The sequence below is a fragment of the Numida meleagris genome, chromosome 4, assembly GCF_002078875.1.
Source record: "Numida meleagris isolate 19003 breed g44 Domestic line chromosome 4, NumMel1.0, whole genome shotgun sequence".
In the NCBI taxonomy this organism is placed as follows: Eukaryota; Metazoa; Chordata; class Aves; order Galliformes; family Numididae; genus Numida; species Numida meleagris.
Window position 1 is genome coordinate 12670836 of NC_034412.1, and position 27411 is coordinate 12698246.

The 27411-nt window shown below is 40.3% G+C and overlaps 2 protein-coding genes and 1 long non-coding RNA gene across 6 annotated transcripts in view; 2 read left to right on the forward strand and 1 right to left on the reverse strand.

Annotated features, from left to right (window-relative positions):
* LOC110397598 overlaps window positions 1939-27411 on the forward strand; it is a 54132-nt gene continuing 28659 nt past the window's right edge. Inside the window, exon 1 of the mRNA XM_021394084.1 lies at window positions 1939-2331. Within this exon, the coding sequence (XP_021249759.1) occupies window positions 2212-2331 (120 nt within the window). The 5' untranslated portion in view covers window positions 1939-2211. The remainder of the gene's footprint in view (window positions 2332-27411) is intronic.
* The window catches only part of TFDP2 (transcription factor Dp-2), a 53813-nt gene continuing 34373 nt past the window's right edge, over window positions 7972-27411 (reverse strand). For 3 of the 4 annotated variants that reach the window (XM_021394078.1, XM_021394079.1, XM_021394081.1), the window contains 7 exons: window positions 25865-26027; window positions 25196-25342; window positions 23321-23389; window positions 21568-21719; window positions 17474-17640; window positions 12714-12819; window positions 7972-11604 (listed from right to left, as the gene is read on the reverse strand). In XM_021394078.1, coding sequence (XP_021249753.1) covers window positions 11421-11604; window positions 12714-12819; window positions 17474-17640; window positions 21568-21719; window positions 23321-23389; window positions 25196-25342; window positions 25865-26027 — 988 coding nt within the window. In that variant the 3' untranslated portion in view covers window positions 7972-11420. The remainder of the gene's footprint in view (window positions 11605-12713; window positions 12820-17473; window positions 17641-21567; window positions 21720-23320; window positions 23390-25195; window positions 25343-25864; window positions 26028-27411) is intronic. The other variant, XM_021394080.1, reaches the window with a different exon arrangement.
* LOC110397599 lies at window positions 21727-22607 on the forward strand. Its single transcript, XR_002437880.1, has 2 exons — window positions 21727-21832; window positions 22170-22607. It is a non-coding gene; the product is annotated as an uncharacterized LOC110397599 (long non-coding RNA).

The following is a 27411-nucleotide window of genomic DNA, read 5'->3' on the forward strand; positions in this document are numbered from 1 at the left end:
TGAGATTAGAAAGGGCACAGAAAACCAACAGCTTAGTGATTTTCATCTTTTTCAAATAATGTGTACGGTCTTGAAAACAATAGGTCTGATGATCTGGATGTTCCTAATGGTTTGACAAATACCTTGAAAATTAGTTTTTTTTTTTAATTCACCTGTATTTTAGTGAATTGATGCATTTGTCTAAAGACTTGCTTTCTGCTGCACTGTAACCATCGAGCAGAAAGCTGCTGCAGTGGATCTCATGTTTCCAAGTGCCCCTGTGCGTTAAAGTAGGTCAAAAATTGCATAAGATGCCATTACTGGAAACTGCTGTAGGCTGACTTGCATATAAAAACTCAGCTGTGCAACCGGCAAATGCACTCTGACAAACAGAAATGCAGTCACGACTTAAAATATAACAGGAAAGCTCTCTGAAATCTCCCTAGGACATGAATGGCTGTTGGAGCTGTGAGATGCCTTTGCCCTTTGAGACTACGTTCCTGCTGTCTGCTGAGCCAGGGCTGCCTGCCTGGCTCGTCAGAGATGTCATGGTGTTCCTGTCTGCAGGGAGCTCAGGCATGAGGCTCCTTAGCTCATTCTGGTTTGCAAAAGGTGTATTCCATATTTTCCAGCTTGCCAAGCTGCTCTTTGGAAGAAACGCTTCGCACAGTGAAAAGTCATGCACAGTGAAGGATCTGTAGTAGCTCTTTGAACAGTTGCTGGTGATTAGTAATGTCTGAGTTGGTGGAGGGCTGCTTGCTTTCTGTTCTTTATTTTAGGAGCCGGACCACTGGTGAGAGCGGTCTTCTGTATTTTGTCTAACTACTGCTATTTCCCTATCATTGGCTTTTTCTAATATGACTTCAACTAGTTATGTACCACAGAAACAAACAGCAGCACCAAACTTAGAAATTCGAGGGTTTATAACCATAAGCAATCACAGAGAGAGATATTTTGCTTTGTCTTTTAGTGCAGTATAGTTAACTCCATGGTGGGCGTATTAGTCATAAAGTATCTCATCTGATGAATTCTGATTTCCAAAGGCTTGAAATAGGTCTTTTCCTCCACCGAATGTACAAATGAGACTCATCTCTGAGTCCGGCAAGAGTTATTTGGGTTCTGTGTTATTGCTAAGCAATCTTCGTGAACTACCACTGCTTTATTTCCTGGGATTTGTGCGTGCTTGGTGATGTACCAATCTGTTATCGTGCCGATCCCACATTTCCTCTACTTGAATAAAGCGGAGGGCTCAGCACCAGGTGTCTGAGGAAGCAGGGCCAGGGGTGCTGCGAGCTGCTACGTGTGCACCCGGCCTGTTCTCTGCCCTCAGCTGCTGCTCCTTGCTGCGTCCCCTGCGGGCCCAGACACAACGCACTATCGTTCAATCTCAGCGTTATAGTCTCGCCAGATGCTGCGCAGGTAGGAGCTTGGCGGAGCATGCACGAGTTTGTAAGCCCGAAGTGCTTCCAGCTCGGCTTTAGTCATGCTAACGAGATGATGAGGAAATGCCGACGGTGCGAAGGTTCTGCGGCAGGAACATCCATCAAGCCGCGGGCTGCGTTCCGCTGTGAGCTCCACTGCGAGCAGCCCGTAGGTGCGTTAACTTCCATCTCAGACAATGGCATCTTAGCGGCACTAGGCGGAGCAGCTCCTTGTGCCGTTTGGATAATTTACCTAACAGTACTTAGCTGCCGCGTTAGGGCAGCGTGCAGACGTCAGGCTGCTGCTGAGATGCCGGCAATGGCACAGAGCGCGCCCTGCCTGCGCTGCGCCGTGCCCGCAGCCGCTCGCGCCCTTCTGGCTTCGATTGAAAGCCGCCGCGGTGTCCCACCTGCAGCAGCTGCCGGCCTTCAGACCCGACTGCTGGATTTCATCGCTCCGCCCTCGACAATCGGCTTTCGCACCTTTGAATGCATTCTCCATTTAATTATTATGCTGTGATACCGCACGTGCTGGCCGCGCCTCTCGCCGTGGGAGCGGCTCTGGCGCTTCGTTCCCACTCCGTGTCGGGGGTCTCCCCCCTTGTCCCCTCGTGCGAAGCGCCCGAACTTCGGTCGCTTGGTTACGTTTGTAAGCGCTGATTTTGCTTTTGCTCGCTCAGCCGTTCCGCGTCCGCCAGAACCCCCACGCGGACGGCGCAGCGCGGGAGAGGCGCGTTTCCCTCCCGCAGAGCCCGCCCCCGCGAGCACAGGTGCCGGGGCGGCTCGCTGCACGTGCTGCGGCCCTGCGCGCATGTGTGCTGCGCCGGGCGCGTGCCGCGACCGTTATCCGCTGAGCGGTCGCCGGGAGCGCGGCACGACGCGGGGCGACTCGGCAGGACCGGAACGCACCGCGGCTCTTCGGAGCGAGCAGGTAACGGGCTGCCCCGCCGTGCCGGCGGGCTGCTCGTGGGCGCGGTAACCGTGCGGGGCTGTGAGCGGCGTCGGTGAGCGGGGAACGGCCGGCCGCGTTCTCTCCACGCGCGGGGAAAGGGCGGAAGCCACCTGCGGCCGAGCGGCTTGCGGTGCCTGCGGTGCGTGTGGAAGCCGCTCGGGCGGCCGCGGTGCGGTTCTATCGCGTCGTGCCCCGGCGGAGGCTGCGCGCGATTAGGAACGGTTACTCCGCTGCAGCTGAAGCGTAGGAACCGTCTCGTGGGGAACACGCGGGCCCCGCAGGCGGTTGGCAGCTCGGGTGGGGCCGCCCGCCGCGGGGCGCTCCGTGCGTGAGCCTTTTAACCCCTGAACGCACCGAAAGCTGCACGCTGCGGTTATTTACCGACAGGCGCGGCTGCTCGCTGAACGTGGTAACTGTTCTGTTCGTGCCGGCGGGGCGTAGCGCTGCTGTCCGCTTCTGCTTATACAATGTGGAACAAACGTGAAAATCTTTTTACTGGATATTTGAAAACCTATGTTCATCGGGTTGCTCAATTAAATATGGGACCTGCGTATTGCCACTGCAGCATAGCTGGAACTTTCCCGTCAGGGTGAACTTGCGCGTGCCTGGGCGCAGGCGTGTGCTGCGCGGAAGGGCCGCGGCGTTCTGTAGCGCCGTCCGCCTCGTGGCGCGGTGCGGTGCAGCGTGCTGCGTTCTCCTTGGGCGGCGGTTTCCGCGAGGAGGCAGTTATCCCCAGGGACGGCGGGGCTGCCCGCCTGGTAAGTAACCTGCAGCTGGAGGGATGGAGCGCAGCATCGAGGGCGACCCGGGAGCCAGGCGCGGCGCACGCGGCTGGGCGCTGCTCGCGAGCGCTGCTCACAGAGCGATTTTGTTCCGCACCGCGCCCTATCCTACACCGGGGCCCGAGGCCAAATGTAATAAATAACAAACTTACACAAAGGTGGTTGGTCGGTTTGTTTTTTTTTTTTTAGTTTCTCTAAATGTTTTGAGATCTTTTTGTTTTCTAATAGAAGGTTTGTAATTCAGCAAAATGCAATTTTAAAGCCTGCTTTTTTGTAACCACAGACAATACTTGTTGTCTTGATCTTTGTTGTTACCACCATTACAGAGAACCGCAGTGCTACAGTAGCTAATGCTGCTTGCAAAGTTCTTATTTATGAGACCTGCAGACTTTGGTGAAGAAAAACATAAACCGGCTTCAGTTTGTATGGTGTTCCTAGTGGGCAGTCAGAGAAATTCTGACCAAAAGCATTTGCGATGTCAGGGAGGGCTCTTTAATCCACTTCTTAATTCTTAGAGAGAACCGTGCTGAGTAATTCTTAGAAGAAAAAAAGAGGTTTTGTGCTTTAACATAACCCCCAGGAGCCCAACACAGGGATATCCCAAGGTGAAGAAGCATCACCAAGAAATGAAGCACCTTGCAACAAACCTTGTCCTTCCAGATTCTTTAGAGGACAGTGTTTATCCCAGCAAGCTGCACCATTAGTGCATCGATTCAGAATCCTTCTGGTGGCAGTTCATTTAGCACTGATACTAAACAGCATACACATCACCAGGCTTGCTTTAAGGAAGCAATATCTTCATTACTGAGGTAAAGACTGTGCTCCCGCATTTCTCCAGCAGTGTTTCAGGCCTACAGAAACCATGTGACAAGCGTGCAGCTAACTAGCTGAACCTGGGGCTGGCTGCAATCAGCTAAATCTGTTCCTGAAAATGCCTTCCTAAATTTGCCAGCGCACCTAAATGAAAGGGGGCTGTACGAAAAGGGAGCGATTGCACAGAAAGGAGCTTGGTTTTGCAGTCTTTTCCTATTATCCTTTAACCTTTATGCTGACTTGAGATTAAAACGGATCTTTTATTAATGAGGGAAAACACTGTGAAATAACTTTAGGATTTCTGAATTTGATGGAGTTAGAAAACCAACACACATGATGAGGAGGCACAGTGAACTCTCATCATTTGGGTCCTCGCTGACCGAATCCAGGCAGGAGGCTGAAGGGTGTATGTTCTGCGCCTGCAGGTGTCTGCAAGGTGTCTGCAGGTGGAAGATGATGTAGGGTGCTGAAATACAGCGTGCTGGGATGAACCTGACTTGGAAATCAAGCAGATGTTTCTGAGGCCTTCAAATCAGGCACAAGTTGGATGCTTTTCTTGGTGAGATAGAAACATTAATATTCCTAGGTATTTTTTCAATTGTTTTTGTCAGAATGTGATAACTTCAGAAGTCTGCCATCTGGAACAATGTGGAAAGTGTCTTGGAATGGTTATCTAACCAGTAAGTCTACAGTTGCTAGATTTCCCTCCTTTATTTTCAGAATGTCAAGCAATGCAGTAATGCCTTGAGATGAAACCCTAATGGAGGTTTATCTTTTTTTTTTTTAAATGAATGAAGAACACTTATTGTCAACTTTAGTCTTTATCAACTTTTTTTTCTGTATTTTTCTTAAAACAAACAAACAAAACAATCAAACAAACAAACAAAAACCACCACCAAACCAAGCCCACTGTTGTTGCCTTGAAATTCCTTTATTTAGTTCCTCTACAGTCAGGATCTGCTTCCCACCCGCAGTGGCCAAGTGCTGTTTCTCTCCAGCACGTGGATATTGCCGCTGCAGTTAGCCACCGCTCCCACCCCCATTTTCAATGTACAATTCCCACTTGCAGCATTTTCAGCAAACATGGAATCAATTGAGTATATAGAAATAGCTTCTATAAAATTTCCATTAAAAAAATAACAAGTTTTTATTTACAAAGTGTTTGCTACCACAAAGTAATATTTCCTATTGGTTCAAATATACTATTTGCTAATGCCAGCATTCCTATTAGGAAAGTAAAACTCTGTATATGCATTTTTCTTTATAACTTTCTCAGTGTTTAAAGCACATATAATGCTACCGCATTCCTTTTACGCTACTCCTAGCCACATAACATGTGGTAGTAGAAAGTAACAGTATTTGATTAGGAAAAAAATCAGGATAGCTTAATAGCAGTCTTTCTGCAAAAATAAAACTTTATAATTTAAAGGTATTTGGAGAATTCAGAAATCCACAGAAAATTATTTAAAAAAATCAAGAAACAACTTGGGCTTTCCCAAAGATGCAGGAATTGAGCACGAGAAAAGAGAGGAATGTTTCTGCCAATGTTTGTGATGCTTGTGCCCGTGGTTGGGAGGAGGGAGAGAGTAAGAGTAGCGGAATAAAGAAAAATAATTAAAACTGAGAATTCACTGCAGTTTCCATCATCGTGAACTGTATGTCAGTGCTCCTCCCTCTGCCCCCAGCAAATTTACAGATTTTAAGTTCAGCATTAAAAAGTAATGTCTTTGTCCGTGACTGGCTTCCTTCTTAAAAGTCTTAATGTAGTTCATTTAAATTGGTTTCATTTAAGTCACTTCTGCATTTTAAGTGGAAAAAGGAAGCGTCTGTACAATCACTTCCATGTAGAACGTAACAGGTGTTAACAAGTGCTATTGGAGCAGCACAGTGAGGGAGGAGCTGCTGGGGACCTGCCTCGCTCATGGCACGCTGACACAGTGAGCCCCAGCAGGGTGCTTCCTTGCCAGCTCTGCTGGGCAGTGCCAGGAGTGTGTGGGGCTGCCTGCAGCCAGCACCTGTGGGCCGGGCTTGGTTCTGAGTAGGATTCCCTGGTTCACTGCAGTTCTTGTGAGGTACAGTGCCATCATTTCTGCACGTCTTTATCCAAAATTCTCTGATCTGAAGTATTTTTAATATATACAACCTGGCTTTAGAGGCAAGGGTGAGTATTTGAAGCTTGTGTGATGTATTTTGGCTCAGCTGGTATTTTACCAGGGAAGTCCTGGGAGATCCAATTAATCTTTGCATTATTGCCACCAAATTATTAATTGCTGAAGTTACCTTAGAGTGTTAACAAATCCACTTAAAAAATGGAGATGGATTTTTGTGGACTTCCTTTTCTGGGAAATATTTTTACTTTGTGGCCGTTCAGAATAACTGCACGTGATCTGTAAAGTATCTTCATCCAGACGGTGCTATGGAATTAGTACGTTTCACCCAGCCTGGCTAATAGCGTGGGTTATTACAAAAACAAGTCACAGGGAAAGGCTTATTCTGACTTGGAAAAGTTCCCTAAGTACTGCATAGATGAGTTCAGTTTAAATCTACAGCTGATTGAAATTGTACCTAGCTGCTGCTTGCTAGTCTGTGGTCTCTTATGTCTAAAACGCTTAAGCCTGGAAAGGGTTAATCATTTAAAACTGGCACTTATGAAGTCTGAAAATTAAGTGGGGTGCTGCATGTTCTAGCAAAGATGTTTCTTCTGCCCTAATTTGAACAGGGATTTTTGGTTTGTAACTTAGGTGAATAACCTAAATTACTGGATATAGACCAAAAAGATCTAAGTGGGAAAAACCCATTTGTTCTGGCTGGCTGACCTGTGGGGCAGGCCGGACCAGGGCGGTAACAGTGCTGCCTGGCTGGGGACCTGTGGAGAGTGCAAAACTTGTGTGAGCAGCTCCACAGAGCCGGGAGGATGGTAATGCAGCAGGAGTGAGTGACTGGGAACAAGGCTGGTTGTGGCAGTATACCTGGGTCCTGGCAATGGTTGCGCGTGGTCTCTTAAAAACACTCACTGAAGGGAATTCTGAGAGAGGAGAGGGAATCTACGAACTCAGTGAAGTCTAAGGAATGAGAGTTTCAAGAAGTTTCAGGGTATTGGGATTTATGTGAAGAACAGCCAGCAGGAAAAGTTCTTCCTTTAAAATGAAGTAAGCTTGTAGGAAGCAGAAAGATGTTGCCTTGGAGTATGTCTATGATGAGAATTTTTAAAATATAAAAAAATTTGTAGTCTCTTCCCAGCTTCATTGTATTTGGTTATTCAAAATATTTTCCTGAAATGGAGGTATTCTTGCAATGAAAATTAGGTTAACAAAAATGCAAATTAGGTAGGTCAGCCAGAAGAGAACTGGTTTGTTTACTAAATACTCAAGCTTTGTTTTTAGATGAATCCAAAGCCTGTGTGTCTTTAACTCATTAGAAGTCTTCTCTATAAAGTGCCTGGATGATTTACAGCTGAAAAGAGGAGGCTAATTAGAAAAATGAGTATTGTCCAGTGTTTAGTTTCAAATGCAATTAAGTTTCAGCCACGCTCTTCATTTAAAGTATAGGGTGTGCTCAGTAGAACTTGGCATTTATAACCGTAACTGCTGAATTCTAAATTCACGCCTCATTTTATGTATAATCTTGTTTGTATTGTTTGTTTTTAAAATATGATTAAATTTTGGTTGTTAGGCCCATGTACATCATTCTGTATCAGGCTGACTTGGTTGTTCGGCACGAGTCCTTCTGTCGGTATTTTATATACTCAGCAACTTCCAGCTGGTAAACAGGATTACGACCAGAATGGAAATACCTGAGCTGTGGTGTGTGGTAGTTTAAATTAGATGAAATAATTCCTTCAGCTAAACAGGTATTGTTTGCTTTAGCCTTCACTCAAATATACGCCCTGTCTTAGATTAAATGGATTGTTGCTATCAAATTGAAAACATTCACACACAGTAATACAACTTTTAAAATTAAAATCCAAAAACATTTTATCAGATTTTTCAAATACTAAAAATATGCTGTCTTCTGCTCGTGATTGTTTTATCTAGTTCATGAAGCTGCCATGTTCTCTTTTAAGTCAAATTTAGATATTTTTTTTTTTTACTGCAATATGTAAAATAGCATATATACACAGCATTACATTGCTGAATCTATAACCAAGACATAGCATTCCAAGGGGCAGAAAAATGTCAAACAGAATTTGTATGAAAATTCAAATTCTAACTCTGCCTCCTATGAGTTACGTTCTAGTGCCAGCTGCACCCTGTTTTGTATCTGGGAATGCTCAGCACAAGCAAGTAGAATACTGGAGTACCTGAACAGAAAATGAGAGAGCCTGCTGAAAATACCAGCTGCTGGCTTACAGAGGAAAGGCTGCTGTGTTGAAGCAGCTGAGCGCTACTGCCACTAGCTTAGTGGGAGCAATGGGTTTGGTTAATATTCTTAATCCCTTTGTTGTTCGTTAATTACTCAGAGCTTAATGCAGATGCAACATCATCTGTATTTACTGAGGTCTTGTCCTGCATTTACCTACTTTATTATATTTTTAATGCCAATTAAGCTCAACAAGAAAGACTGAAAGGCGTGCCTGAGATTGTACATGAGTGACTACAGTTGGATAAGGCCCAGAAGTCTGCTAGTTCCCAGACTCTGGTGTAACCACAGGAACACAGTGCTGTAGTTGAACTCCATCCTCAACCGTAACTTGGCACAAAGAATCTTAAGGAAAGAATTTCCTTTTGAAGTTTCTTCTAAGTGTTCTAACTTGTTCTATCCTTTGTATTCCACTAATTCAGAAAAATAACTTAGACAGTTGAACACCGGCTTTCTAAATGTTATGTGCTCCTAAATTGAAAAGTAGGAAAAAGGTTTTTTTTTTTTTTTTTTCTTAAAAAAAGTTGATAGCTTTGAGTTTGCTAGAAAGCAAGCAGCTGTGCAGGCTGCTGTGCTGAAGGAAATAGACATCAGTGGGAGCAAGGCACCACTGAAGATCTTCCTCCCACAAAGCACTCTGACTACTAATAAAATACATAATAAAATACATTCCATTTCTGGGCAAGAAGCTTTTTTTTTTTTTTTTTTTTGCCAGCATCTTATATTTCAAAGTGCCTCAAGCTCTTCAGAAGTTGTTGAATATTTTGCTATTTTTTCTTTTTATGTGGATCTTGAGTGGGAAATGTGAAGACAGCATACAGGTAGTTTCGCCCATAACGTATTGAGGGGTGAGGAATAATTGAGAAAATGCTCTTCCCTCTTAAAGTGCCTCAGAATGTCCTGTGTACATGGGGTATTTTCCATCTGCCCTTTCCAATAAAAGCTGACAGGACAGTATATTCTTAAGAACAAAAGCAACTGCCTGTTTAAATGTCATTCATGTAGCTGGTAATTCCCTAATGATATGTCCAGAGCATCTGTCACCTTGTTGTCTTATCTCGCATTTTAGTCAAGTACATTGCCTCTCAGTGAGAATATCATTTTCTCTTTGTAAAGCTTTTCTTCATATAGAGGTAGCGTTACAGATTTGGTTGAAGTGAGGTGGTGTAAATGTTGCTCTGCTGTTGCCTGTGAGCCATGTGCACAGGGCAGTCTAACAGTCTTGCCTGGAGGGTGAATAACAGGGTAGGCGTATGGGATTTTCTTTTTTTGTCTGTGCGCTTGCAAATCATTTGTGTAAGCTAGATTGCTCTGCCTTCCCAAAGAAGAGCCGTATGTCTTAATAATGGTGCTGTCCTAATGATAAATGCAGGAGTTCAAACTATCTAGAAAAAGTTTCCACGTGGATGATTTTTAATGCGAACACGCAGGTGTATTTGCATGCTGCTTGCAGTTTTACCTGTCCTGTATGTAGCTAGTCACGTGCTAACAGCTGTACAACAGCCATCTTTTCAGCTCAAGTATTGGTTCACCTTCCTACCTCAGGCTGAGTGCTTCTGGGTCGCACTGGCTTGCGTGCAGCTTTGTAAAAGCTAAGGCGGACACAGCCCGTGCTGTGCCTGAGTAACGGCCGCGGCAGTCAGCAGGTGCAACGTGCTGCCACTGCTCAAGCATATACAGCATTCTAAGCTGCCTGATCTTTAAATAACAGAGACAATGCCACTGAGATCTGACAGCTACTATACTGCTACTTAGAAAAAGGTCAACTACTGACATACAGTACGAAACTAAAAAGTAACACTATTTTTATTTACCTAACTAAAAATAGTTTGAGGCTAGTTAAAATATTGGACGTTGGAACACCATGAGAACTGTGCATCTACAGTGTTCTGCTGCTACGCAGGGGTTTTTGAAAAGGTCTTTGTGAGTGGATGTGATGTTAGACACAGAATATGGAGCCTCCTGTTTTAAGTATAATTTAACAGTTCAAATGGAATTCACATTGTATAACTTTAGCCAAGTTATTTTAACTTGTTCAATATTAGTATTTTTCAAAGGCGTATCGAGGTGTGTGCATAGAAATTAATTAAAAGCAAATTATCATAATCCAAGATGACTGCAAAACATGAAATTGCATATTGTCAAAATTTATTTTTTCCTAAAAATCTGAACTTTCCATTACCTGACTTGAAAACATACTGCCTGAGATCCTTAATACGTAGAGGCCTCTTTGTTTGCTTTGTTTTTCTTTTTTTTGCTTTTTTAATATACATGCTATAAAGTCAAATGGATTATAACATTTGAACAGTAAGAGAGAAGTTATATGGGATATGCTGTAATCCATAAATAATTGTTTCAACTTTTCTTTCCTTGAAAAAAGCTGGTGCAGAGAATACTGTTTAATAATGGCTAAGTATAATCACTTGTAATAAATTAGGTCTGCAGTATAAATGAACAGGTGAACCTTTCAAAAGAGACAAGCTACTTTTAGGGTATCTAAAATGGATTTAAACTAATCCAAGATTCATTTAATAACCTGCAATTTATATTACTTTAAGAATCTTCAATACAGCAAGTTGAACAGAAAAAAAGCAAATAACGTAACAGCTCCTTTTCCCTACAACAATTTTCATACAAGATAAGTTTTAAATAGCTATTTTAGCACATTCATGTGCTCCCTCTCTTCCCTCCCGCCCCTGTTTTATTATTTTTTTTTAAAGGTAGAACATCCAAAAGACAATACAAGAATCAGCATTTTCTCCCCCATCTGGTAAAGATAAGATGAAGACAGAGACTTGAGACAGAATATCCCAAAATGGAAAATACAAACTTGATGTTTACTTTGCCAAATCTCCAGGGACTTTGTTCTTCTCCTTGGTTGTAGTTGATTAAAAAAAAAGAAATACCACTTTGCTCTGTGTCTGCATGTCACTCTGTTCAGTTATAAAAAGTTTTCAATTTCAGCTTTGGATTAATTTGTTTTGAAGCTTCCACTTTGCTTCACTGAACACAGTGCAAACCAAGGCAAGAAACCTAAGTAAGTAAAATCCAAACAGGAGCTCCCATTAGGAATATATATGAGCAGCATTTTGCGTATTCCATTTTCTACTGTCTTTATTCTGGAGAGGAAGGATCTTCTTCGTCTTCATCCTCTTCTTCGTCATTGAATGAGCATGGAGTTTCTCCCCGTGATTCAGAGTAGCGTGATGTTGCACTACTGGACTGCTGACTGCTAGGGGCAAGAAACTGCCCAGTTGCTAAAGCCACTTCAGTATCCAAACACAACCCTGGATTCTCACTATTAAAACAACAGAAATGTTAAAAGTTAAGAGGATTTCTCATAAAGCATTAAGCTTTCTTTTTGGCCTCTGATTTTCCTTTAGGGAAAGAAAAGCTTTAGGATGTTTCTTTCTTGATATCATTATGTTAAACAAAGCTAATAGTTATGAAAATTGCTGAAATATTGAAAAATAGCCAAAAAAGATTGGCTGTTTTTTTTTCCTTCCTCTAATTGCCCAGTAGAATTGCTCAAGCTGCAAAAAGCTTAGAGAAGAATCAAGGACCTGGGGTTGTTGGTCAATGCTCGGCTGAACATGAGCCAGCAGTGTGCCCAGGTAGCCAAGGAGGCCGCTGGCATCCTGGTTTGTATCAGAAATAGTGCAGCCAGCAGGAGCAGGGAGGTGATTGTCACCTTGCACTCAGCTCTGGTGAGGCCACACCTTGAGTGCTGTATTCAGTTTTGGGCACCTAAATGCAAGAAAGACATTGAGGCCCCAGAGCATGTCCAGAGAAGGGCAACAAAGCTGTGAGGGGTCTGGAGCACACGTCTCATGGGGAGCGGCTGAGGGAGCTAGGATTGTTCAGTCTGGAGGAGTCTCGGGAGACCTTACTGCTCTCTACAACTGCCTGAAAGGAGGTTGTGACGCAGTGGGGTCGGCCTCTTCTTTGTAAATATTGACAGGACTAGAGGGGATGGCCTCAAGTTGTGCCAAGGAAGGTTCAAGTTGGATATTTAGAAAAGGCTGTCCAGGGCGGTGGTTGACTCACTGTCCCTGGAGGTGTTCAACAATGTTTAGATGTTGTTCTAAGGGACATGGTTTAGTGGGGAAAATATCTGTGGACTAGATGAACTTGGAGGTCTTTTCCAACCTTGGTGATTCTATGGTTCACGTTTTTACATGGGATTGGAAGTGATGCTACTCTTCTGAAACAACAGATATAAAATAACTAGCATGTTTAAAATGTAGATTTAACCTTTCAAATACAGTTAGCTTCCATTTCGAAATGGAAAATCAAACTTAACAGAAAACATCACACGTCCTGCATTTAAATGGTATGAACTAGTGAGGTCATTGAAACTATACAAGAATCTATTAATAGTTTTGAATACAAAATGATTGTATTTACCTTGATTTTGAATCAGAAGTGCCTCCTGCTATCTCTGAATGTGAAACTGCTTGTGCTGAATTTGAAAGTGATCCTTGGTTCATCCATGACAATCCTGTAGACATATCTAGAAGAAAGTATAGCTGCACTCATTATAGATACTTAAATTTTTTTTCTTCTTTTTACAGTGTTATACTTTGTGTTCTGTTTGCAGTTGGAATTCTGCATTTATTTTACAAGAGAAGCTTAGATTGATTTTATACTGTAGATGTATTCTGCTTAATGGAAATTAAATGTATAGTTGTCGGTGTTTGGAGATGTACTAAGGCCTTGCCAAGCCCTCACACACAGAATTGAGGTTATTTGTGTGAAACTTTTCCCACTGAAGAGGGTATGCACTGCAGATGACTCCAGCTAGCAGCTATATGCAGCGATAGGACAGCTATTCAATTTTGTAGTTCTTTATAGAAACTACAGTTAGAGATATTTATTTATTTTGCTATGGTGTTTGGTGAAACTATGACTGGAACTGTAGCCATTAGGAATGCAGGCCACCAAAACACTTTGTTATTCCTCTTAACTGTTATAAAACAATTTGAGGAAACAATGTTACATACACTTTCTCATTTGTATTACTGTATTCATGTTAAGTTTTGGCCTTGAGATTTGATAGTGCCCTTTTTTAGCAGAGGGTATGTTTTAAGCAGGTTGTGCGTTCCCCTGCAGCCACATAATCTGGCTCACCATACACTGGGATCCACTGGCCCCCTCATGTTGTGCTGTGTAGACCTGTAGCTGTGAGGTTAAATGACATTACAGAGCAAAGCAGAGTAAGGCTGATATTCCTTCAGAGGGTCTTCGAAACAAGACAGAAAAGACTACTAAGTGGCACCACTAGAGTGATCTGTGAGGCTTGAATGGATGAGAATGGTTGATTACGGACACAGCTGGATGACTTTCACTAAGATTGCCCTAAATGCAAGCTTAGAGTTACACAGAACACGTTTTGACAGTTTCCTCCTGTGTTTGCAGGGGGTAGCCAAACCATTTGGAATGACAGCACTGTATTTTGATTAATAAAGTGGGTTAGAAATGTATCACAGTTTTTTCCTGTCTTTTGAAAGGATGTACCTGTGTCTACATGCTTAATATTCCAGAAGAGTAGCAAGTCACTGCTAGTTATCTTGTGTTTAAGTAACGTTTTAGGATAATTGCTACCTTCTTTTTGAGGAGCAGGATGGAGGAAGGCATGGATGTAATGCACATGGGCAGAAAGAAGCTTCAAGTATACATATCCTTGCCCTGTACTTTCATTGCCTAGTTTTCCTAAATGCTGATTTCCAGTTGGGCTCTGAGGAGACAGGGAAAATAAAAAGTTTGTGCAAGATGGAGAGTGTAAGAAACAAGCCATTCCCTGTCTGGAAGGGACTGCCAAAATACAAGTCTGCCTATGATGAGAGAAGTCTTACTACATTTGGTAGAGTAGCTGCACGTATAAACCATGGAGATCAGTTTGAAGAAGCTTTCCAAGACGATGCACCTTAGTCTAAGAGTGGCATCCTTATTATGAACTAGGTATGTACTTGGAACGGATGGATTTGAAGACACTTCTACTTGACATGAGAAGGCTCTAAAGGAGTACCTTCACTAGCCTTTAGTCGTTAATGCAGAAGTAGATAGTGCTGCAGAGGATTACTGCTGGTAGCTGAACAAGCTTATTCATTCATTTGGTATTCTCACCTTTCGTTCTGTCTCCAGCTTGTTCTCTGTTCCAGGCTTGTTATGCATGCAGACTGAAAGCACTTCATGCAGAAGTGTCTTAATACAGAGGACCTAAATCACACCACTTTCTCTGTCTGCTGCCTTAGTGCCAATACACAAGTGGGATGCTGTTACCACAGCTATTAATGCCTCAGAACTTTATTTCCTATTTTTTCGTCTATAGTCTCATTCAAAGGCAGGTCTTTGGTTTTGCGTTAACAGCCTGTAGTGTCTGTGTGACTTAAAATGCACAGGATTTGGATATGGTTCTACAAGAGTTTATGCTTATCTCAGTGATGTACTTCCGTCCTTCCACTGGTTTCTCACTCCCTCCTTTACACTTGGATTGTTCTGGTCTAAGCTCTTGAATAGCTAGTTCTACATGTTAAATAGCCAGAAATTCCTCTGCCAAATAAGAGCCTTTCAGGCATGAGACCCTGGGATGCCATCTTAAGCTGGTGAAAGTGTAGTATTAAAAATAACATTTGTCTTTCCGTAGTAAGAAGCTGGTAAGTGGTTGTAGTGCATCCTGTTATCTGTCCATCACATGCATAGACTCCTGTATCCCCCTACTGTTGTTCCCTTTTGGGGAAAAAAATAAATGTAAGGTGGTCATGTCAGCTTTAGAAGTATGCATTATTAGCAAAGAATTGAGCAACAGAAAAATGTGTTTAAAAACATAGCTTAAGATGTATGGACTCTCTTTCTACGTGGTGTTAATATGCCTCAGCTTCTGCAAAATAAGCAGAAGCTTATGGCAGTCAAGATGCATGAGGATCACGCTACTGTAGTTGCTAAAACATATATATTTAAAAAAGCATTTTTGGTGAAACATCATGAAACCAATGGAAAAACATAGAAAACTTTACTTTTTAGCACGGTAAGCCACTTCCAGAATGACTAAAATATATAATCCTTCTGAAAAGAAAATACACAAAGACAGTATCAGTTCAGCAGTTCCAAGCAAATTATCTGGATGTTTAATGGAACTAGAAGGCAAGAAGCTACTTTTAGACATATTAGAACAGGACTGCTTTCATGGAGGCAGCTACTCTAGAAAAACTTGAATCTCAACTATAATAAATTTACTCAGTGAAAAAATAAGAGACATGCTTTTGATTTGCTTTTCTTGTATAGTTGTATTTGCAGCCTGTGTACTTAATGGGCCAGCACGAGAGCTTCCCAAGTAAACCACGAATTCCAGAAAACAGTAATTACCTTCACATTCCACTACTCCTGTAGTGGAAGAAACAACGCCTGAAAACTGCCAAGGTTAAAATGGGAAGTTATACTTAACTGAGATAAGTAATCAGGCAAATGTTGGATTTTCAAGTATTGTGCAAAACTTTAAATCTTTCCCTTATTTGTCAACATTAGAAACCTCTACTACGTAATCTGAATCTGTACCATTAACTCTAGATTTGTGTTGTGTAATGAAGTTGCAAGCAACAGAATACGTCTCTGAATGTGCTTATTCTAGTAACATCACATTATTTCAGAGGCTGAAACAGCTGAATGTAACCCATGTCTGAAGAGTACAGTGTCTGCCTCGATGTGTTTCAAGTAAAAGCACAGACCAATACATTTCCTATTAAAATTCTAGTTAGGCTTCTGGCTGCTGCTCTGCTACTAGTGAAACAACCCTAATCACAGCATTCTTGCAATATGCAATCTTATAATCTGTTTGTGCTGTTTAGTTTTTTTTTTTTTTTTTTTTGAAACAGAGTATGTCTTGTTTCTTTCTTGCATGGGAATGCTGTGGTTGTTTGCCTGTATTGCTTTAAATTAAAAAATCACACCAGCAGTATGTTGGCGTGGCTGACATTTTTTCAAAACAAATTAACAGGACCTATTAATCACTCATTTAGACATGTTAAGTTTTTTTTTAATTTTTAAAAGCTGGTTTTACAGAGAAAACAGGGTAACAAACAATTCTATCAAATCTGAAGAAACCCTATTCTCTGAATATGCATTAATGCAGGGTAAAAATTAAATGGATAATTATTTTATTTTGCTCTTCAGTACGTGGGGTCAATTAAGAAACTCAAAAGGCTTTAGCAATGTTAAAAGATGTGGTTCTGCTCTTTTCCTCTGTTTTGACATTGGTAATTTGTGATAAATAATTCTTAGCTGAATCAACTTGTAAGAAACAAAGCAAGACTTCTTTCAGCTTCTTTTTATTTTGGCAACGGTGCGGCCTCATACAGGTGTGTAATTTCAAGAGTGAATGGAATTAAAAGATGTATTCTGAATTTAAAAATCTACGGGACAAGTGGACTAGGAAAAACAAGTATGTTTTGATTTAACACATGCACGCTTGCGGTAGTTTGAAATGTTAAGCCATGTAAAACGTATTGTTTTCACCGAATGCAACTGAATTCTCATTTATTTTCAGCAATTTTTTGACATTACATTTTAAGGACCTAACACAGATTCCTCTTTGGAATCTCTTGCTTTATTTACAGGTGCTCAGTTCTTAGATGGCATGTGCTGGCCCCATTTTATCCAAGTATCACAGCTTCCCATAGTAAATGGGAGTATAAAAATGACTGGCCAAGATAATAAACACAGCAGGAGAACCCACAGTCCATGTACTTAAGAGCGCACACACATCACTGAGCACACCCTCCATGGACAGAGATATGGATAAGTCTTAGCAGAGCTCACCCACCTCCAAGTGTGAATGCAGCTGGGTCACATACAGGTTAAACTCAACCAATTCAATATGCTCTTTTCCCCTTTTTCCTTCTCACTCAGGAAGAGCTCCCTTCTTCCAGTTTGCTCTTCCACACATATGCAGTTACTCAAACTGAATAAAAGCTGTTCTTGGTGCCACTTAGTTATTTAGGAAATATTTCTTCATAGAGCAGATCCCTTGAAAGTTTGTCACCAGCCCTACTGGTTTTCACTTAACTTCAAATGTAACATACCTATGTAGGTTAACATCATTAAATTTGCTTTGATTAGCTAACGTTATGATTTTGATAAGGAACAATATTTAAAAGTGACAGTTAACTTACCTGTGATGTAGCCTTCTAAAGCTTTTGGCACCAGTGATTTTGCAGTTCTTAGGTCTTCAGCTGAGCACTTGCCTTCCTCAAGCCCAAAGGACATGCCCATTCTCTTCAGCACCTCACTGTCATCGTGAATCTCAAAAGCATTATCGAAATTAAAGAGGTATTCAAATCTGCATTTAAAAAGTCGAAGTGAGATGATTTAGAAGAGAAATACAGCTTTGGTTTTTTGCTCCTTCCCCCCCCCCCCTTTTTTTTACTCTCTGTGTGTCTGCGTGTATCTTCATTATCTGTAAAGGGTCTTTAAGAAAAATTTCTCTTCTGCTTCTGTGATGGGAATTCCTACAAAGTTTAGAATGGGACTTAGTCAATTAAAATTACCATTACAGGACGAAAGGCTAATATTGTCTACCTCATTAAACAAATTCAAAGGAGAGTAAGGAGACTTTATAAACACAAACGTTCACTTGTATTAAATCCAACACTTTTAAAGGTCATCTGCAGCTTGGTCACTATAGTAAGTATTTTGTTTTCACTTCTTTTATTTTTAACTTTCTGTTCTAATATGCAACACTCCTCCTGTGAACTGACCTATTTACTTTGCTACAGTTTTGCTTTTTGGATGCAGCTAACAGAGCAGCCTGGTCAGTCTTCAAAGCCTAACGTTTCTGCTACAGTATTCTCAAAATGTTTTTTACTGCATGTGCAAGTGCAGATAACACTATAAACTTAAGTGAGCTTTAACGATAGCAGGGGTACTTAGACTAGCCTTACACTATCACCACAAGCTATTAAAAGCCCGGACAGTGCTGGCTGGGCCAATGATTACAATAAAAGGCTGGTTCCCGGGAACTTGTTTTCTGCTGACGGAAGCTCCATCCCTAGAAAAACAGTCTGAGATAGAATCTTTAGAAGGTAATTCCAATGGGTGGATCTTCCACTGATCTGAACTCTTATGTCATCTGTGGATTTTCTTGATTGTATTTGATGCCTCTTTTTAAATATGTTTGAATACGTTTGGAAAAGTTGTCCTTTGTGTCTATGAACAAAAGTTGTGTGTAGAAATGTGCTTTGTACTAAATGCAGCTCTTCTAGTTACAGGCATCGCTTCTTTGTGACTTGTGTGGTATTACCTGTATAATCTATATTGCTTACGCAGATGTAGTTATTTAAGCATAACTGCATCAAAAGGGAAAATCCAATGTGTGACCGTACCTTTAATTGGTATGGTTACTTTCCTGCTGTCTGGATTGGTGCAGCTGAAGTCATGCAACTGTTTAAACAAAGGGGATGAGAGACCAGTGTCATGCTGAACTGGCAAGCTGTGCAATAATAACTGATTTCAGCTTTTATGGTCCAGTACTAAAGGCTGTATTTATTAATAGCTCCCTGTTTTTCCTCCCACATGTTGTGGCCAAATACTGGATATTAGCAAGAAGTGGAACACACTAAACTAACAGCATTATTTCTCGCAACTTCTAGCCCCTGCTGTAAGAAATCTCTATGTTCCTTCTACTTTTGTCATTAATAGCAATCAGACGGTTTTCTTTCAGAAACTTAATGTGGCCACTCTGAACTTACATAAACTTCTGGCATGCACATCTTTAAATGCTGTGATTTGCAGAAACAAACTGTTACAAAACCACTTACGTTCTTTTCACTTAAAACCTGTAACTTGGTAACTTCTCTTAATTTTCCCTGATTTTAACTTTAATAAGCACCTGTGAATGGTTGTATTCTGGGCACATTCCCTCTGTCAACCACGATTATGCAGACATCTGTGAATCTATTGCCTCCTCTTTTCTAGGCCAAGCAGTCCATGTGTGCCTAATATGAAAGACCCTTCATCACTACAGTCACGCTTGCTGCCCTCCCATCTCTCCTGGTTCTGCCATACTTCTTCCAAGAACAGGCCAGCATATTATATTCCAGGTAGAGAAAGTACTATCTGCCTCAGGTTTTACATGGTGTTTCTTGCTCTTTTTCCTAATAATTACTAACGTTGTTTTGGCTGCTATTGAGAAACCAACTTTTGATCTTACTAGATGTCCTACTGGGCCGCTATCTTATTATTCAGTGTTAAGCCCAGGTTCAGAGGCCAACGCTGTGAAGTTTGGATACATTACCTCTCACTTGGAAAGTGTGAATCTGATCAACAATAAATTTCATCTGCCACTGTGTCATCTACATGCAAGATATCTGTTTATGTCCTCTACTTCTTCGGCTCTTTGGTCAGCATTAATTTTTATTTCCTAGAACAATTATTGTAAGCTAACTTCTTGCTTCATTTTTTATCAGTAGGATTTCTGTTATGTTTCCCTTCATTAGAATAAACAACAACTTGGTTTGCTTTTTTTGCCTAGTATTCAGCCTGTTATTAAATTAATGAATGAATCTTTTATCTTCAGTCATTTATTTTAAGATCTACTGTGGAGAGGCCCTGTGATGTCAACCAGATTACCTTGTTCCACGTTCAGTGAGAAAACTAATGTGCATCAGGTGACACCATACTACCCAGTCTATGTACAGGACATCTAAATCTTTGTAATGTCTACCTATTACTCTGGCTGTTGATCAGTTAAAACCGAACAAAAACCAAACAAAATCCCCAAACCAACACAAAATCAAGAAACAAAACAGTGTCGCGTTTGCCACCTTCTGTTCTTTTGGTACTACAGTAATTTCAGTGCTAGTTTTAGATGATAATCCCCTCTTAAGCTTCTTTACAGAGCATGGGTGAACGTTATATGTTCCTGATGATTTGTTACTACTCTCAGTGAACTACTCTACTGACTTTGAGATACATCTCCTGCCAGATTTCAAATGTTCAGGTATACAACCAGAAAGTTATAACATGAATAATAGCCTTAAACTCCAACCTCTAGAGACAGTTTCATGTTTTATAACATGAGAGGTAGCTTTTAGTTGCTTGTCTTTTTTTTTTTGTTTGCTTGCTTTCATCTCATCATGGTGAGGCTTTATTTCCTTTAACTGTTCCCTTATGCAACTTGCTTCATGTTTAGTAACATTTTCTTGCAGCCTTAGATTGTAAGGAGCACGTTACACTTCTGTAGATAACAAAAGAGACTTTCATCTCTGAGAACTTCAGAGCAGCAGTTCTGAAGTTCCAGCAGGAAACTGTTTTGAGTTACACTATACATAGGCTTTAAATCAGTATTTATAAAATAAGGTTACAGTTAAGCTAAAACAATATCTATTTTTTAATTACACTTTCTTCTTAATTGCATGTTTTAATTACATGTTTTAATAGTACTGTTTTGGGCATGTTGGTGGCAGGTTACGTGAGTCTGTATGCTATCTGACTCAGTACAGTTCAACACTGCATTTGTATACCACAGAACAAATTCTGTAACCGACAGGGAAGAAAGCAGAACTACCTGCTTTCATCTAGAAAACTAGTTACGATTGGATTAACAGTAGCACAATAGTACCCTTCACTTGCAGCCACATTTTCATAGCATGAAGGGCATAAGCACCCAGAAGTATAAAAGTGGAGGGTTTTCAGGTAAATGGAAGAGTGCAACTTAAATTTCAAATTTCTGTATCCTTTAGTTCTTTTTTTTCCTCAAAGAGCTAAGTGCAAACTTCTTCCTATTTAAAGGTGTCAAGAGATGCCACCTCTTTTGAAATTATTATCACTTCTGGGATGCTACTTCTGCCTAGCAGATCACATCGCCTTTCTGACTAAATACATTTAGTGGTAGGAATTTGGAAGCGCTACCAAAAGGCTTTGTTAAAAGCTAGTGCAGTGCTAGTATATAACTTAATTCCTTCTGTCTTGTGCAGTCAATGTTCTTTGAAATGTCAGCCTTAAGTGCCTTTTACGACAGTGAAAGTCAGCTTATTTTAACTAGTAGTTGTATAAACAGTGGTTAAACTTCTTCCTGTTACTACTGTAGTTGGATTAAACATAAAAACATAAACACCAAACTGAGCCAAAACGCCCTTGGAAGTAAGTGCCTGTAGGAAACTTAAATGCACTACTGCTTTACAAAACTAGGGAAAGCTTCTCACATTTGTTCAGAGAAAAATTCAAGTCCACAAAGAAAATTCTAAAAGTTGATTCCACAAACACTCACTTGTCACTTGATATGCTGCAGTCAATAACGGTTCTCTTGCTAGTGTTGACGATTAAGAAAGGCAGCTGTATTGTAGAGTTTGAGGCCGGGGGGCCTTGATTTTGTTGTTCATTTTGCTGATTTCTTTGTACCAAGTTTTTGAATGCTATTTGCTGCAGAAAGAAAGAAAAAGCAATCACTGAATAAAGACATCAATGTTTCCAGGAACTGGAACTTTGCAGCTCTTGTTTATTAACTCTCATCGCCTCCAGTAACGTTCTGTCAGGTAAGTTGTGGCCTGACTTCACTTTTGCACTAATAGCGAAGCTCATCAGGAACAGAAATGAAACACTACGGCTGGTATGCCTCCCTCATATCCCCTACACACAAAACATGGAGCGTGGTAGAAAATGTCTCCTCAACCCTTTAGAAAACGTTGTGCAGATAGACATCTCTGTTATTCTATATGCATAATTACCTCAGACTAAGAGCTAGTTACACTGAAACAAAAGCCAACAGAAATTACTGCAATCTGCCATACTTTCTTCCCCTTCTCATTCATCACACACTTTTTCTCAAACTCAAAACAATTTGTTTTGAAGTTCTCCCTTCACCATTTTCAGCAGGTGCCGATTGTGACACTAACCCCTCTCTAATGTTTTGCTGTATTGGACGATGTAGGAAAATACGTGGCTTTAAGAAACGTTATTTGAGGAATTGGAAGTCCGTGTACTCACCAACTTTGAGGTACTATTTCTCATACTTACTTAAGGGGAAGATGGATAGACAAAACCCCTAAGGACTGCTAAATCACTTGAAAGTGAACGTAACTAAGGATATAATTACAGTTGTAATAGTAAGGGGAGGGCAAATATGTCATTTTCAGACCAATAGTTAGAGGATCAGAGTTGCGTTATTTTTACCAGGATAATTTTATGTTATTCAGAGAAGCTACTAAGTTATTAGGTGAGTGGGAATCAGAATTGTGCCCTAAATAGAGATACCATTTTCCCTAATAGGGCAGGAAAAAAAAAAAAAAAAAACAGCTGTTTAGTTTCCATGAATATTAGCTGAAAACTCTATCATTATCTTTGTACCGGGGGAAAAAAAAATAGCCTTAGTGCCTGTAACTACATGCAATTTGATTGCATTTAAAGAGTGAATGCCCATACATAGATCAAAACATTTAACAGTGCTCCTAACTGTACTTATAAAACATTACTTTATAAATAAAGATGCATTTGAAACACATTTCTGCAAACAAAGTGAAAATTCAAGTTACCTCTAAGTTGTCCTGGGTGCTTATCAGAATCTAAGAGAGTTGCATTTGCCAATCTTTCATTCTTAGGATCCAGAAATTATTCTCTCCCCTAGAACAACTTAGTACATATTTACCCAAATACAGTTGTAAATTTCATAGCTTAGAATGAGCATTTTTTTCAGTAGGAACTAGTCAGAGAAAGTAACTGGGGGGCTTGGAGTTGTACCTATTTCCACTAATGCTTAATAGTTTCAGCAGAACCTTTACAAAATGGCTGCAGCACAAAGATGCAGTGCGTTGGTTTAGAATAGATAAAAATGAACCAGGACTTGAGGGTAGGAGGTTCCCACACTAGAAACTTGAAAGATCTTAAGTATGAACACTTTCTTCTCTACTACATCAGAGCTGCTAAACAAACGTAGAAAGAACTAAAGAATTTAAGAGGTTCTAAGGCATGGGATTCTTACTGGTAAAATTTCTTTAAATTAAAAAAGAATAAAATTAAATATATACCTGCAGCAGCAGTTCTTGTAGCTGGGCTCGCTTCTCTTTTATCCGTTCAATCCGCTTCTGTTTTTCTATCTTAAAATATAAATGCATCACGATAATTAGTTACCTTGTCTGCTTCACTGTGCCAAACTGAACAGGTTTCAGAGTGACAATGTGCTAAACACCTTTACAAAAATCGCCTCTTTATTTCTAAATGGTGAATTCCATGGTACAGTAAGTAAATTTCAAGTCTTTTCAGCCCTACCCATTTACCATATATACCATATATTTACCATCCAGTCTGGTTTTTCAAACAAATGATGTCATCTCATGAGTATTTCTGAAAAACAGGACTGATGAACTGTAGTTTCTTCCTCTGTCAACAGTTCTACCTTCAGTAAAGAGCCAACCACTACAGGACTGTAGTTTTTCTCCACCTGTTCCTGCTCTTCTGTATTGTCTTCTGAGTGCTGATTAGCACCAAATAAATACTTGAGGGGGTGCTCTGCATTTTTTTCCCTCTTGCCCTTCTTTTTTTTTTTTTTTTTAAACTCTGCATCCCTTCCACACTTCTCTCCGACGCAAGCTACCAGATAAAAAATGTCATCACCTGCGTCTCTCCAGCCAATTCCACTCTTTGTCTGGACTATTCATCTGGGACTTGATGGAACTAATGAGATTTCAGAAGCAAAAAAGGTCAGTGGTGATGTTTTCTACATCAGCACATCATCTGTTTAGCTAAATTTACAGGACAAAGCTGTGTTCAACCTAAAAATGCAGTGTTTAGGTCAGTTAATAGTAGTGAATACTTACTGACACTACAGATGTCACCAAATGGTGTTCTGGGGTAACGCCAACAAAATGGGCAGTAGCCATCGTGCTTCAAAAGGTAATTTTCCTCATCATTGTATTGATACCGGCTCTGCCACTGCAGCTGAAAGACTGCTCTCAGCTTTAAACTACCTTTCTATTCAACATTTGAAACTAAATGGTACAATGTTTTAAAACACAGCTGGCCTAATCCCATCCTCTATTTACAATGCTTTTTATTTTATTATTATCTTATTTGCAAAGCATAATCCTTGGGAAGATGAATTTTCCAAGTTGCTGTAATTGCCAAGATATTAAAAGCTTTTTCCTTAGTGTATCGAGAAAGACAACTCATATAACCTGAAGAAAAAGCTGTTCTGTACAGACCACTTCCCTCCCGTTTTAGGACAGCTACTGTCACAAGTAGCTGTTAAGATAAGTCACAAACGTAACGCACGTTAAGATACATTTACAGATAGCCACAATGGGGTTTTGCAGTGAATGCAGTAACTTGTGCTTTATATTTATGGAACATTTGGCCTGAAGGAGAAGCAACATTTGTGCATACAAATTCTGGCAAGAACATGGTAACTCTCAGCCTGCTGGAAAATAAACAATGGAAATAAGCAATAATTAAAACTTTTTTTTTTCCCTGCTAGTTCACAACTAGTGTTTGATATCCTAGTGAAAAATATTTTTCCATTTAATTTTAATAGCCCCTGCAAGCACGCACACTAACGGGAAAATAGGTCTCTCTTCAAAGGTGTATACAGTTTTGTCAGTATAAGTGCCAGTTATGCTGCCAGTTATACTGACAAAATAAGTTCTTCTGACTTTCTTGTGTTTAGTTCAGGTTGCTACAGACCTCAGTTTCTGAAACTTATATAAGTTACACTAAATAAAACCAAACCAGACGTACATAATAAACACGTTGTTTCAGTTCAGTCAAATACCAAAAGCTGTATTTCCATACTGTGCAAGAATGAAAACCAGTCAGGTTCGAATTGTGGGAAAAAAAACCCTCCTGAATTACAGCAGCTCCATTATAACTGGTGAACTATACAGAAATATGCATCTACCTCACTTTACCTCTAGATTCTGACATTCCTGAGCTGAGTTTGTAGGAAGGCCGATCCATCTGATTTCCTTCTTCTCCTTTGAAATTATGTTCATTGCCATCAACACATTAAGGGCATCATAAACTCTCCGTCTAATATTTTTCTGATCATAAGCCTGCTAAGAGAACAATGCAGCACTGATAAGCACTCAAAAAAGCCCAAGAAGCACATTCTTCAAAGCTAAAAAAGATCAGTTTTAAGTCAGAGTGATACTAAAACAATGGCGTCATCTGTGCTATTGCTCAGATGTCACATCAGCACGTCTGTTTGCAAACAAAGTTTAAGACCGGCTCGAAGCCTCTGAGCAGCAGTTGCCATCAGGGCAAGTCTGTTACAGGTGAAAATCACGACAAGACCACGTACAGGGGGTAGGAGAGCAGCCTTCGGTGATTTTTTGGCAGACTTCTCTATTTTGTTTGTAATTTAGAGAGACTATATCTCCATTTTAATTCTGTATTTTGAAAAGGAATTTGATATATGAATAACGTAAGGGTAAGTCATATTTACAAGACAGTTACCTGAGGGAGACTATGGAATGTGTCAGGATAGCGCAAAGCTGGCAGGGAGAGAATTCCTTCATAAACCAGCCACTTTTGCAATGGTAGGAAAAAAAAAAAAAAAGCCCCCCACATTTGCTTACCGAATCCGTAGCTAGGTGGCTGTTGGAATTCGTGAATTCTGATACCAGCTCATCAGCAACTTCATTGTATGAAGTTGTTCCTTTACGTTGAACTTTTTCACATACTTTCATTGAAAAATGCCTCAGACCTTTTCCATTTTTGTCTCCTTTTTTGCTTCTTTTACTGTTAGGAGAAAAATAATTATTTTTAAATATTGAAGTTTAATAAGCTTACTTTGTTATACAGCAAAATGTCTAGCTTTTGCAAGAGGAAAAAAAAACCCAAGAGCTTAGATTATAGTAAAGGAAAGAACAGGAACAAGCAGTTTTATCAGACAAACTAGAACAGAGAGTCAGAGTGGCCACATACTTGAGGTACGCAGCACTGCACACCCTGGCAGATTCTGACATTACTTACACTACAGTTGCTGCTTTTCCCCATTGTCAGCTGCTCCCCCATTATGGAACTTTTGAGCTGAAGCAGATGCTGCAGCCACTCAGCTCTCTCTAAGCTAGTATGATTTTTGTTTTTAAACAACACATTTTTAGAAGCCCAGGTTATTTTCACTGCTTCTCTAAATTTTATGTGAATAAGTAAGTTTTACTCTACAAAGGTTATTTTATTTCCTGTTGGATATAATTTCAGATCAATTTTTAAATCTAGCCATTCTAATTTTACATGCTTTGATTTACTTTTTAATGAGATGTTTTTCAGAGGTGTTACGTTACCAGCACAACAAATGTTGGTAAGTTCAAAAAGTATGCCTGAGCAAGACTGAAAATCTTACTTCATTCTTGATAGTATTATGGACACTGGGAAGCAAAAGTACAAATATAACATAGCCTAATAATATGCAAGACTTACTGACATAACAAAAAAACCCTTTCCCTTTGCATTTCTTAATGAAAAAGAATTGGAATTGTTTCCATGCATTTAAAATGCTCAGATGGGTTTTCTTTTTAAATCACAGTTTCAGAAGTTGATTCAATCGATAGTATGTTTCAGGGAGGGGCGTTACTTTACTGAGGCAGACCTAGCATTTTACAGTTGTTGGAACAAAGAAAAGCATAAAAACACAGGAAAGTTTTTGAAAATTTTGAATGTATTTAAAGAAAATAGAACAACAGAAAAAATGACAAGGAAAAAAAAACAGAAAAGAATTAAAAAAAACAGAAAAGATTTTAAAAAAACCTAGCAAAACAAACGAACAGAAAACCCCCCTAAAACCTGGGCAGTTACTTGAGTAATCACTGACAAGCAAACAAAGAAAACAAGCTGAATGCATTCCAAGTAGTTTTAGAAGCAAAAACCAATTATCTGGTTGCAAGTATCTGTCCCATCAAAAACAGTGAAAGCAAACTGAAAATCTTGTTTCTGCAGATGTGGTGTGGTTTTCTTTCTTTTTCACAACTCCAATTTGGTCTGTAGCAGTAAATATAAATATATCAGAAGTAAATAAAAATACTAAGTAAGTACACGTAAATGTTAGGAAGTGATACAGCAAAGAGTAATAACTACTAAGAATAACACACTACACAGCTTTTACCAGGGAGAAGTGAAATGTGAC